General features: G+C 45.0%; 1 protein-coding gene across 2 annotated transcripts in view; it reads right to left on the reverse strand.

Moving 5' to 3' along the window:
• Nucleotides 1-12818, reverse strand: part of LOC126412477 (transient receptor potential protein) — a 451880-nt gene that overhangs the window by 185686 nt on the left and 253376 nt on the right. For both annotated transcript variants that reach the window (XM_050082094.1, XM_050082095.1), the window contains exons 8-9: nucleotides 7683-7853; nucleotides 1067-1301 (exon numbers count right to left, since the gene is read on the reverse strand). In XM_050082094.1, the coding sequence (XP_049938051.1) occupies nucleotides 1067-1301; nucleotides 7683-7853 (406 nt within the window). The remainder of the gene's footprint in view (nucleotides 1-1066; nucleotides 1302-7682; nucleotides 7854-12818) is intronic.

Consider the following 12818-nt stretch of genomic DNA (forward strand, 5'->3'; position numbering starts at 1 on the left):
TACTCTATTATTATTATTATTATTATTATTATTAGTGTCAACTATTGCTAGTATTAATATTATCATTGTTAATATTATTACGACTCTTATTACTATGATTTTTTTTTTGAAATCTTTGTTAGGTGTTGTTCCTGGTCGGATGTAAGAGAGGCCCTTAAGGCCCTAATCTGGTCAGGTTGAGTTGTTGTTGTTGTGGTCTTCAGTCCTGAGACTGGTTTGATGCAGCTCTCCATGCTACTCTATCCTGTGCAAGCTTCTTCATCTCCCAGTACTTACTGCAACCTACATCCTTCTGAATATGCTCAGTGTGTTCATCTCTTCGTCTCCCTCTACGATTTTTAACCTCCATGCTGCCCTCCAATGCTAAATTTTTTGATCCCCTGATGTCTCAGAACATGTCCTACCAACCGATCCCTTCTTCTTGTCAAGTTATGCCACAAACTCGTCCCAAATTGTATTCAATACCTCCTCATTAGTTATGTGATCTACCCATCTAATCTTCAGCATTCTTCTGTAGCACCACATTTCGAAAGCTTCTATTCTCTTCTTGTTTAAACTGTTTATCGTCCATGTTTCACTTCCATACATGGCTACACTCCATACAAACACTTTCAGAAACGACTTCCTGACACTTAAATCTATACTTGATGTTAACAAATTTCTCTTCTTCAGAAACGCTTTCCTTGCCATTGCCAGTCTACATTTTATATCTTCTCTACTTCGACCATCATCAGTTATTTTGCTACCCAATTAGCAAAACTCCTTAACTACTTTAAGTGTCTCATTTCCTAATCTAATTCCTTCAGCATCACCAGACTTAATTCGACTACATTCCATTAACCTCGTTTTGCTTTTGTTGAGTAAGCAATAAATAAATAAATAATACCACATCTGTGAAGTATAATAAAAACACAGTCTCAAAGACAGGAAATGAAATTACCTATTCCTGTTCGGAAAGTAAGTGGTAGTGCTGTATTTTACTACCTGTAGAAAAATCCTTATAGATTACGCTAAATCTCTGACAAGTAGTTTTTGGAGACACATCGGTGCAAACCCGTATACTCACAAAGGAAGAACGCGTAGGAGGCGGAGTGTATGATGAACTTGACGAAGGGTTTCTTCATGAAGAGGCCCATCTTGGAGTTGGGTGCGATCATGTAGATCATGCTGTAGACGGGGAACATGGAGCCCAGCTTGGCCACCTCGAACAGCTGGCCCACCATGCTCTTCCGCCGGAAGCCGGGCAGGCCCTCGTACCAGATGGCCGCCAGCAGCTGCTGCACGTTCGGGTGCGCCACGAACTGAATAGACACACACACACACACACACGGTTCATCAAAGCACAGCACTCTACACTAACATGCCAAAAACAATTATTATCTGAGGATTGTTGATCATACGTGGAGACACACGGGGAGCTACAAGCCGATCTACATACGGCTTTCATTGATTTGGAGAAAGCATATGACAGAGTCCCAAGGGACGAAATATGGAGAAGCATGAGAGAGCAGTGCGTGCCAGAGAAGTATGTTAGGATAGTGAAGGAAATGTACTGAGGAGCAATGACACAGGTGAGAAGTAGTGTGGGCATGACAGAGGAGTTTCCAGTAAAAGTAGGGTTACGTCAAGGGTCTGCGTTTAGTCCCTTCCTCTTTGACCTGATTATGCTGGTGAAAGATCTGAAGAAGGAAGCACCGTGGAATATGATGTTTGCGGATGATGTGGTTCTTTGTGAGCAGAGCATCGACAGACTTGAGGAAAAGCTGGAGGATTGCAGCAAGGTACTAGAAGAAAGAGGGATGATAATTAGCAGGACAAAGTCCGAATATTTAGCACTGAAGGATGTGCAGATAAGGTCTTGCAAGATCCAGGATGATGAACTGAAACCGGTCTGCAAATTTAAATACCTGGGTTCGTACATACAGAGGGATGGAGGGCTGGAAAGCGAGATACAACACGGTTGGAACAACTGGAGGAAAATGAGTGGAGGGTTTTGTGACAAGAAGGTGAGCATTGGGTTGAAAGGGAAAGTGTACAAGTCGGTGGTAAGGCCTGCTATGATATACGGGGGAGAGACATGGCCAATCACAGTAGCTCAGGAAAGGAAGATGAAAGTGACGGAAATGAGGATGCTGAGGTGGATGTGTGGGGTAACAAGGAAGGACAGGATTAGAAATGAATTTGTTAGAGGAGCTGTGAAAGTGGGACCCATGGGGAAAAAGATACAAGAGAGCAGACTGAGGTGGTACGGACACTTACTTAGAAAAGGGGAAGAGTATATCGGAAACAGAGTTGAAGATATAAAGATTGAAGGAGCGAGAAGGAGAGGAAGACCGAAGATGAGGTGGAAGGATAAGATATCCGGGGACCTAAAAGAGAAAGGATGGATGAAGGAAGAGGCAATGGATAGAGAATTATGGAGGAGAAGGATCCAGACGAGCAACGCCGACTCTACGTGACGTGGGACAAGGCGACGATAAAGAAGAAGAAGAAGAAGATTGTTGATCAGAATGAGGCTGGAGCAATGACAGTGCTAGGAAGGAAATACACTCCTGGAAATTGAAATAAGAACACCGTGAATTCATTGTCCCAGGAAGGGGAAACTTTATTGACACATTCCTGGGGTCAGATACATCACATGATCACACTGACAGAACCACAGGCACATAGACACAGGCAACAGAGCATGCACAATGTCGGCACTAGTACAGTGTATATCCACCTTTCGCAGCAATGCAGGCTGCTATTCTCCCATGGAGACGATCGTAGAGATGCTGGATGTAGTCCTGTGGAACGGCTTGCCATGCCATTTCCACCTGGCGCCTCAGTTGGACCAGCGTTCGTGCTGGACGTGCAGACCGCGTGAGACGACGCTTCATCCAGTCCCAAACATGCTCAATGGGGGACAGATCCGGAGATCTTGCTGGCCAGGGTAGTTGACTTACACCTTCTAGAGCACGTTGGGTGGAACGGGATACATGCGGACGTGCATTGTCCTGTTGGAATAGCAAGTTCCCTTGCCGGTCTAGGAATGGTAGAACGATGGGTTCGATGACGGTTTGGATGTGCCGTGCACTATTCAGTGTCCCCTCGACGATCACCAGTGGTGTACGGCCAGTGTAGGAGATCGCTCCCCACACCATGATGCCGGGTGTTGGCCCTGTGTGCCTCGGTCGTATGCAGTCCTGATTGTGGCGCTCACCTGCACGGCGCCAAACACGCATACGACCATCATTGGCACCAAGGCAGAAGCGACTCTCATCGCTGAAGACGACACGTCTCCATTCGTCCCTCCATTCACGCCTGTCGCGACACCACTGGAGGCGGGCTGCACGATGTTGGGGCGTGAGCGGAAGACGGCCTAACGGTGTGCGGGACCGTAGCCCAGCTTCATGGAGACGGTTGCGAATGGTCCTCGCCGATACCCCAGGAGCAACAGTGTCCCTAATTTGCTGGGAAGTGGCGGTGCGGTCCCCTACGGCACTGCGTAGTATCCTACGGTCTTGGCGTGCATCCGTGCGTCGCTGCGGTCCGGTCCCAGGTCGACGGGCACGTGCACCTTCCGCCGACCACTGGCGACAACATCGATGTACTGTGGAGACCTCACGCCCCACGTGTTGAGCAATTCGGGGGTACGTCCACCCGGCCTCCCGCATGCCCACTATACGCCCTCGCTCAAAGTCCGTCAACTGCACATACGGTTGACGTCCACGCTGTCGCGGCATGCTACCAGTGTTAAAGACTGCGATGGAGCTCCGTATGCCACGGCAAACTGGCTGACACTGTCGGCGGCGGTGCACAAATGCTGCGCAGCTAGCGCCATTCGACGGCCAACACCGCGGTTCCTGGTGTGTCCGCTGTGCCGTGCGTGTGATCATTGCTTGTACAGCCCTCTCGCAGTGTCCGGAGCAAGTATGGTGGGTCTGACACACCGGTGTCAATGTGTTCTTTTTTCCATTTCCAGGAGTGTACTTCCTGATTTATTTATTCTGTGAAGATTCGAACCATTAGGCCGTCTCTTAGATCTAATCAAACATATTTTGCATTATATCGATTATGCCCTATATGTTCTAAGACGTTTTACATCTTGTCTGGAATCTAACACTCATAAATAGTTATGACACAAGTTTTTAATAAAAAAATAGCTATATCAGAAAAAAGTTTGTTAAAAGTAGGACTAATAAAGATAAATTACAAGTTGATAGATCTGCCTGAGGCTCTTGTTAGAAACTGGCGTGAGAGGAGGAGACGGAAGAGGGAGAGAAAGAGGGACGTGGCAGAACACAAGTAAAGATCAGGCGAAAAAGAAAGTTTGCGCGACAGACAATAAAACGATATTTGAGGGAAGTTTTATAATACTGATAAAGGAAAGTGCTTCAGGTTCTTCTGAAATGTAAAAGGAAATTGGATTGTCTGATAAGGGCAGTTTATTTCAATGGCATACAGCAAGAATGGGAAGAATGAACGTACACACCGAGAACTCGATGGTATGGATGCAGGTATCCAAACTCGGTTTCACTGGGTCTGGCCGAATGCTTTCGAAACGCACGTATCATTGCTCCAAGATCGTCGTACTGTGGTGACAGACACTGTTTGTCGTATTTTATCATCAACCGAATACAATTTCTACACAGGAGCCTAGCATTTATAGCTGAAGCAGTCTCAAATGGATCGGCCGCATCTTTATTACCTTTTTTCAAGGATCAGTCATCCACTGTAGAAATGAATAAATCGACCAGAGCCGACATTAATCTGAGGATGTAGCTTGAAGATAGTCCTCTTTCGGAAGACTTCTAACATCTACGTACCATTTTGTTTTACACCGTGAAATATACGAGATATGTCCACAAAGTAAAATCCGTTTGGTTATATAAAACAAAAGTGTACTGATACAGAAAAAATATTTATTGTACAAAAATCTACAACTGTTAAACTAATTTTCTACATAGCTTCCGAAATTTTGTAGGCACTTGTCATAGCGTGGCACAAGTTTTTGTATGCCTTCTTCATAGAAGGTTGCCGCCGCTTGTGTTTTCAACCATACGGTAACACGTTCTTTCAGATCGATATCGTCGTTGAAGTGTTGACAGATTTTAGGTGTAAGAAGAGATGAAAGTCGCTAGGGGCGAGGTCCGGGCTGTACGGAGAATGATCAAACGCGTCCCAGTGAAATTCCCGTAAGAGTTGTCTGGTCACATTTGCCGTGAGTGGTCGGGCATTATCGTGGAAAAAAAACAACACCTTTTGGCAGTAATCCTCGGCGCTTGTTCTTTATTGCAATTTCTTAATGGTCTCGCAGTAACCATGTGTATTGATTGTTTGGTCTCGTGGTAAGAAATCAATCAGCAAAATGCCTTTTCTGTCCCAAAAAACGGTGCACATGACTTTTCGAGGTGTCAAGATTTGCTTAGGCTTAACCTTCGTTGGGGATGAAGTGTGCCTCCATTCCATTGATTGCCGTTTTGTTACAGGGGTGTCGTACGATACCCAAGTTTCATCCCCCTTGACTATCCGAGAAAGAAAACCATCGACTTCTTCACTGTAGCGTGTCAAAAACTGAAGTACACTGAATATCCGTTGTTTTTTGTGTTGTTCAGTAAGAATTTTGGGTACCCAACGTCAGCCAAGTTTCCGAAATTTCAGTTTTGCAGTAACAATTTCATTAGATTTGCCGAGCTTCCATAGCAAGGGCACTAAGTGTAAACGTACGGTTGTGCTTAATCTTCAATTGTGTGAACCTGTTCATCACTAACCACAGACGGGCGTCCACTTCGTTCTTCATCGTGCACTTGATCACGTCCTTCATTGAACAGTCTGACCCATCTTCTAACCATTGAATCACTCATAGTATTTTGTCCGTAAACCTCGCAGATTTGCCGATGAATTTCCTTTGGTTTATCTTTCTTTGCATTTAGAAAACGAACCACAGATCTGATTTCACACGCGGTGGCATTTTCAATTACGGCTGACATTATGAAGAAGCATTATAAAGCACACGTCGGCAGCAGCGATCTGAAAATGGCGTACATGTCTTCTCCTTGAGTCAGAGTAACTGCAGCGCAAGCTCGAAACTGCGATCGTAGCGCTGCCGCGGGTAGAAATAGAAACGGAACTTACTTTGTGGACGACCCTCGTATATATATGCAGACTTACCACAATGGTTGTTCTATCTGAAAATAAACGAAAAGTAAAAGTTGAGAGCTGTAAGTAGGTCAACAATCCACAGTTACCCCCAGCCGCAAAGTCTGTTCCATCAATAAACGAGAAATAGACTTAGCATATGAGAAAGCAGAGAGTTAATCGTTAGAAGCTAATATCTCATTTCCAAGGATGTCAGTCTGCTCAGAAGAAATTTTATGTTTCTATAACCTCGCATTACAACATTAATAGTTTATCGTCTGCGAAATCGTCACCAGGTTGACGATGAAAGTTCAAACTCCAGATCTAAAGTCCTTTTTACGGTGCGGCTTCCGAGTATCGTGACAGGCGTCAAAATATCAAAACCTGTCAAGCAATCTCCAAACGCAACCGTTTATTACATAATTATGGCTGAAAATTATACCTATGGATGCAAAATCATTTATCAGTAGATTCGTCAACACTCTTATTTCTTAATGTAATTCCACCTACACTGCCTGATTTAATTCCACTACATTCCACCCTTTGTTTTACTTTATTACCTCACCTTACCGCACTTTATCTTCATTGTTCTTTAAACTTACGTTTCAGAGAAATTATTTGATATATGTACTTCGTGTCCGTCTCACGAGCCATAGATATTGCTACGTAAGGGTGGCTTGAGTGCCGAGCGGTTCTAGGAGCTTCAGTCCGGAACTGCGCTGCTGCTACAGTCGCACGGTCGGATCCTGCCTCGGGCATGGATGTGTGTGATGTCTTTAGGTTAGTTAGGTTTGAGTAGTTCTAAGTTCTAGGGAACTGATGACCTCAGACGTTAAGTCCCATAGTGCTAAGAGCCATTTGAATCATTTCTTAGATTCGTCTATGATTTTCCTGATATCGTCGATACGTTTCTCTTCCTCCAAAATGAGTTATTTATTTCCACAATAAAATCATATGTGGGAATTAAAGTTTGACAAAAATTATACATCTCCATGTCTTTTAATGATTATTGATGTTATAATTGAAATTTGTGTTTTATTTAAAACGTAAAAATGTTTTCGCCTGGTGGTATGCGACATCATCTTGGAAATACGCTGAATATGAGTCGAAAAATAGGTGACTAATTGCTGTGGTATCTACATACGGAGTAAATAAGCACCTACTTTGCAAATACTTCGTAACAACACGAAAAATGGTTGAAAACTTCTTTGGAACCTGTTAATGAAATAGCGGTCACCTAAATCACCAAAGCTTTTGCAGGGAGAGTAACGAAGTGGATGGAGGTGGTGGAGAGGAGGGAGGGAGGAATCTGAAATCTGAGACGTGTTGTAAATATGCGAGCCACATCTGGAAGTTGATATTTCCAGTTGTGATCTTTGACAGTCTCTGAAGTTGATACGTTGGTGATCGCATTTATATTTGCAGTTCACCTTCGTCTGCTCGTCTTTGTTTAGAGTTCACCTTTGTCGTGATGTATACTTACTGGTCAGCTCGTATTTTAGCTCAGGGCTCGTCTTCTTCTACCTGATGGTCACTGTATTGTGTTTGTAACTACAGCTCACCTTCTTCTGCTTGTACTTGATGGCCAGCTTGAGCCTCTCCAGGGTCTGCCTCTCGCCCGGCTCCCAACTCTCCCCTCCAGGGTTGTGGTTCAGCATGATCTCCAGCTCCAGAGAGGTGCGCGCGTGGTCCAGCAGCGACGTGGCGAACTCCTGCACGTTCTGCCGCATCTCCTGTAAAAGACAGCCGGTACGTCAGTCCCGTGTCCTTGGAGTACAGTCCCAACCTACAGGGCGATAAAGATTGTTGTATCACATTACAGCACATAGAAAAAATGTAGGTTTCTGCGTTTCGAGACATGATGTGATCTCCGGGGTAATTTTCTTCTTACGTTTTTAAAAATATCATGCGTGTCTAAAGTGTCCCCTGTTTCAGTCCTCTGCCGTTAACAGTTTCGAACGGTGCAGTTGTTCTTGGTGCTGGTACCAGTAAAGCGTTGAAATTGCTCATTTATAACTGTAGTTAAATAATTTGAATATCAGCTCACACAACTTCTAACAAAGTCACGTAGGGTAAGAGACAAAAAATTAAACATAAAATTACGTCTACATCACATCTACATAATACTGTACGATTCACAGTTAAGTGCCTGGGAAAGTGTTCATAGACCCCTTTCAAACTATTTTGTGTTCGGACAGCGCGGGGGAGAAAAGAAGACTTTTTCCGCGCTAGCTCTGATTTCTCTTATTTTATTACAGTGATCATTTCTCCCTATGAAAGCGGGGGACAATAAAATATTTTCGCATTCGGAGGAGAAAGTTGGTGACTGAAATTTCTTGAGAAATTCCCGCCGCATTGAAAAACGCCCTTGGTTCAATGAATGTTACCCCTATTCGCGTATCATATCGGCGGTTCTCTTTCCCCTATTTATGCGATGATACAAAGCTTGCTGCCCTTCCTTGAACTTTTTCGATGACCTCCGTTAATTTTCTCTGGCATGAATCCCACTTTGCACAGCAATACTCCAGAAGAGGACGATCAGGAGTAGTGTAGGCTGTCTCTGTAGTAGATCTGTCGCATTTTCTAGATGTTATGCTTCGCTTTCCGCACAACATAATCTACGTGGTCGTTCTAATATAAATTATACGTAATTGTAATCCATAAGTATCCCTAATCTAATATCAGTGTGTAGAATCATACTTTATATTCCACCATGCCAAACTACCTGATCTGTGAAAACCGCACGCTCTTCTAAAAATTGAACACACAGTAAATGAATTTCTTCTTCTTCTTTTGCATGTTCTTTTGTCCCATATGTGCTGGCGGTCGGCGTGGCTATTAACGGATCTGGCATAGTTAGTTTAAGGGCTGGCTGAATGCTTTTTATGTCGCCACCCTGTTATCGGACGGGACGTAATATGTTTACCCCAATTGTCGGCGTGTAATGTTATTCAGATGAAAGTGAGCGAAGGTTTTATGTAATACCAATTGATTACAAAGGGTGATGCTGTTATTTAATTTTGTGTCACTCCATTCCTATTGCTGTTACGCATGAAAGGGTGAATAATATCATAAGCCAACGATCCCGAAGACCTTTGGATTTGACTTAGATTGTTTCCTGTGTCACTATCTTCACATACGCAACTCTGCTGCTACGGGTAGCTGCTTTACTCGCAGCCAGTGTTTTTCTAGGTGGTATGTGATATGTGTAACAAGTTAGCTGCAGTTATACCATCTCTTCTGAACACCAGTTGCAAGGAATCCCAGCTATGTTAAATAATGTTCATGTTTGGGGAGTTTGGTAAGCAGTGGAAGTGTTTAAACTCAGAAGGGTGCTCATGGAGCCACCCTGTAACAATGGGGTGTCACATTGTCCTGCTGGAATTGCCGAAGTCCGTCGGAATGCGTAATGGACATGAATGGGTGCACGTCGTCACACAGGATGCTTACGTATGTGTCACCTGTCAGAGTCGTATCTAGACGTATCAGGGGTCCCATATCATTCCAACTGCACACGTCCCACACCATTACAGACCCTCCACCAGCTTGAACAGTCCCCTGCTGACGTACAGGGTCCCTGGATTCATGAGGTTGTCTCCATACCCGTACACGTCCATCCGTTCGATTCAGTCTGAAATGAGACTCGTCCGACCAAGGAACGTGTTTCCAGTCATCAACAGTCCAATGTCGGTCTTGACAGACATTGCGTAAAGCTTTGTGTCGTGCAGCCATCAAGGGTACACGAGTGGGCCTTCGCCTCCGAAACGCTATGCCGATGATGTTTCGTTGAGTTGTTCGCACGCTGACACTTGTTGATGGCCCAGCGCTGGAAACTGCAGCAATTTGCGGAAGGGTTGCACTTCTGTCACCTTGAACGATTCTCTTCAGTCGTCGTTAGTCCCGTTCTTGCAGGATCTTTTTCCCGACGCAGCGATGTCGGAAACTTTATGTTTTACCGGATTCCTGATATTCACGGTACACTCGTGAAAATCCCCATTTCATCGCTACCTCGGAGATGCTGTGTCCCATCGCTCGAGCGCCGACTATAACACCACGTTCAAACTCACTTAAATCTTGATAACCTGCGATTGTTGGAGCTGTAGACGATCTAAAAACTGCGCCAGATTCTTGTTTTCTTATATAGGCGTTTCCGACCGCAGCACTGTATTCTGCCTATTTACATGTCTCTGTATTTGAATACGAATGACTTTACCAGTTTCTTTGGCGCTTCAGTATATATCCGCATAAAAAGAACTATGTTGTTTCGAAACATCCGTAGAATGAAACAGAATGAATTGACGCATCAGATACTGCTGTTCCTTATGAACGATAAACGGAAAGTATGTTGGATTCAAGAGGTAAATATGAATTTGAAAGAAATGGGAAGCAGAGAGTGACAACACTGTACCTTTCAAATCGAGTATTGAGACTGACACAAATTTCAAGAACAGAATTAACCCAGAGTGAACAGATAATGGAGCCGTGGTCCCCTCCACTCGCGGTTGCAGTACCGTACTGTTGCATATTGAAGATACTGAAGGTGCAATTATAATCACATACGACAGTTGTTCCATATAGGTTAGTTTTCCTTTTTCGCTAGTATACGCACGTGCATAAGATGAGGTACAGTTACTGTGACCGTATCCCAAACTGAAAAGCAGACTTTCGCCGTAGCGGCGTTGTATGTAATGCCAGCGAGTGAATGTGTCTGCCAAGAGATGACGTGGTACTCCCAGTTGCACAGATAGACTTAACGGCTTCGCAGCAATTTACTCATTTCTGGAGAATTGTTTCAGCATTTCGTTGCAAGACGGATTCCTCCCGATCAGCACAAAGAGCGTCGCGCAGAAGAGGAGCATGCTTCACGTGTTTATCGCAGGATGAAAGAGGTGTTCAGAGGGCAGTGTCACGCACTGTGCACCATATTCCTGGAGGCGGGACGTGTAAAAATTAGGAATCGTCTGATCACTACACGAGACACTGCTGTTGAACTCTCGATGTGCAAATCAACGTGCATTGGATAATCCACGAGAAGCTTCGTAACGGTAAAGTTCGTGCACAGTGGTGCCGAAGCACCTTTCAGAAAATCAGAAAACGGCGAGAATGCATGCTTGCCTGACCGCGCTACTGAGATACGCGGAACAAGGAACGCACTCCATTGCTCGGCTTGTGCCGTGTGATGAAACGCAGCGTCACCACTTCGACCTGGCGTCCAAACGGGTGAGAATAGACCGGCGCCATCCCAGCTCCCCTCGTTCAAAAAGTGCCCACTCTGTCCTGGAGGACGTAAAAGTGATTCTCAGTTTCTCTTTCGACGACGCAGGGCCTCTACTCATCGACTGGCTACCACTGGGTGCAACAGTTAACGCTGAACAGCAATGCAGCACGTGGCTGAAGCTGAGACATGCTGGTAAAAACAAACGCAGGGACCAGCTCTCGAATGGGACGGAGCTAATCCTGAGCAACGCTAGGCCACATGTGACCAAGAATACCCTCGAGTTCCTTCAAGAATTTCGATGGGAGATTTTGGAATATCCTATTTACAGCCCTGATATCTCCCCAAGTGACTTGCATATCTTCGGCCCTTAAAACAATCACTTGAAGGTCAGGGTTTCAGCTGTGACAAGGAAGTGCAGGAACCGTGAAAAACTGGATCCGTCGTGGATCGAGGGGTTTCTACGTTGAAGACATCCGCTCCCTTCGTACGCGGTGCAATCAATGTGTCAATGTCAGTGGCAGTTATGTATAGTTATACTTGTTCTACATGAAGTGCGATTAGAATATTTTTACTAGCGTGGCGTATCTTATATACCAAGTTGACAAAAGTCGTAGGAAGCGTGCTAGTACCGTGTCGGACGTCCGTTTTCCCAGCGCAATGCAGCAGCTCAACGTTGCATCGACTCAACAAGTCATTGGACTTCCCCTGCAGAAATATTGAGCCGTGATACCTCTATACCCCTCAATAATTGCGAAAGTGTAGCTGATGTAGGATGTTGTGCACGAATTGATCTCTCGATTATGTCCCATAAATATTCGGTGGGATTCACGTCGTGCGATCTGAGAAGCCAAATCATGCGGTCGAATTGTCGAGAATGTTCGTCAAACCAATCGCGAACAATCGTGACCTGGTGACATGGTGCACTGCCATCCATAAAAATTCCATCTTTGTTTGGTTGCTTGCGAACATGAAGTCAATGAATGGCTGCAAATAGTCTCCAAGTAGCCGAAGGTACCATTTCCAGTCAAGAATCAGATCAGTTGGACCAGAGGACCCAATCCATTTCACGTAAACAAAAGTCAACACCGTTATGGAGCTACCACCAGATCGCTCAGTGCCTTCCTGACAATCCTGGTCCATGGCTTCGTGAGGTCTGCATCACAGTCGAACCGTATACAGGGCTCTTCTGACCAGGCCACGGTTTTCCGGTCGTCTAGGGCCCAACCGATATGGTCATGAGCCCAGGAGTTTGTAAAGGCATTTGGGTCTGTCATCTGCTCCCAAGACCATTAACTCCAAATTGCGTTGCACCATCCTACCTGCACTATCCCACTTGCGGTTATTTCACACATTATTACTTGTCTATTAGCACTAACAACTATACGCAAACGCCGCTGCTTTCGGTCGTTAAGTGACGGCCTTCGGCCGGTGCGTTGCCCCTAGTGAGAGGTCATGCATTTAATTTGGTGCTCTCGTCACA

Source organism: Schistocerca serialis, chromosome 7 (assembly GCF_023864345.2).
Source record: "Schistocerca serialis cubense isolate TAMUIC-IGC-003099 chromosome 7, iqSchSeri2.2, whole genome shotgun sequence".
Lineage (NCBI taxonomy): Eukaryota > Metazoa > Arthropoda > Insecta > Orthoptera > Acrididae > Schistocerca > Schistocerca serialis.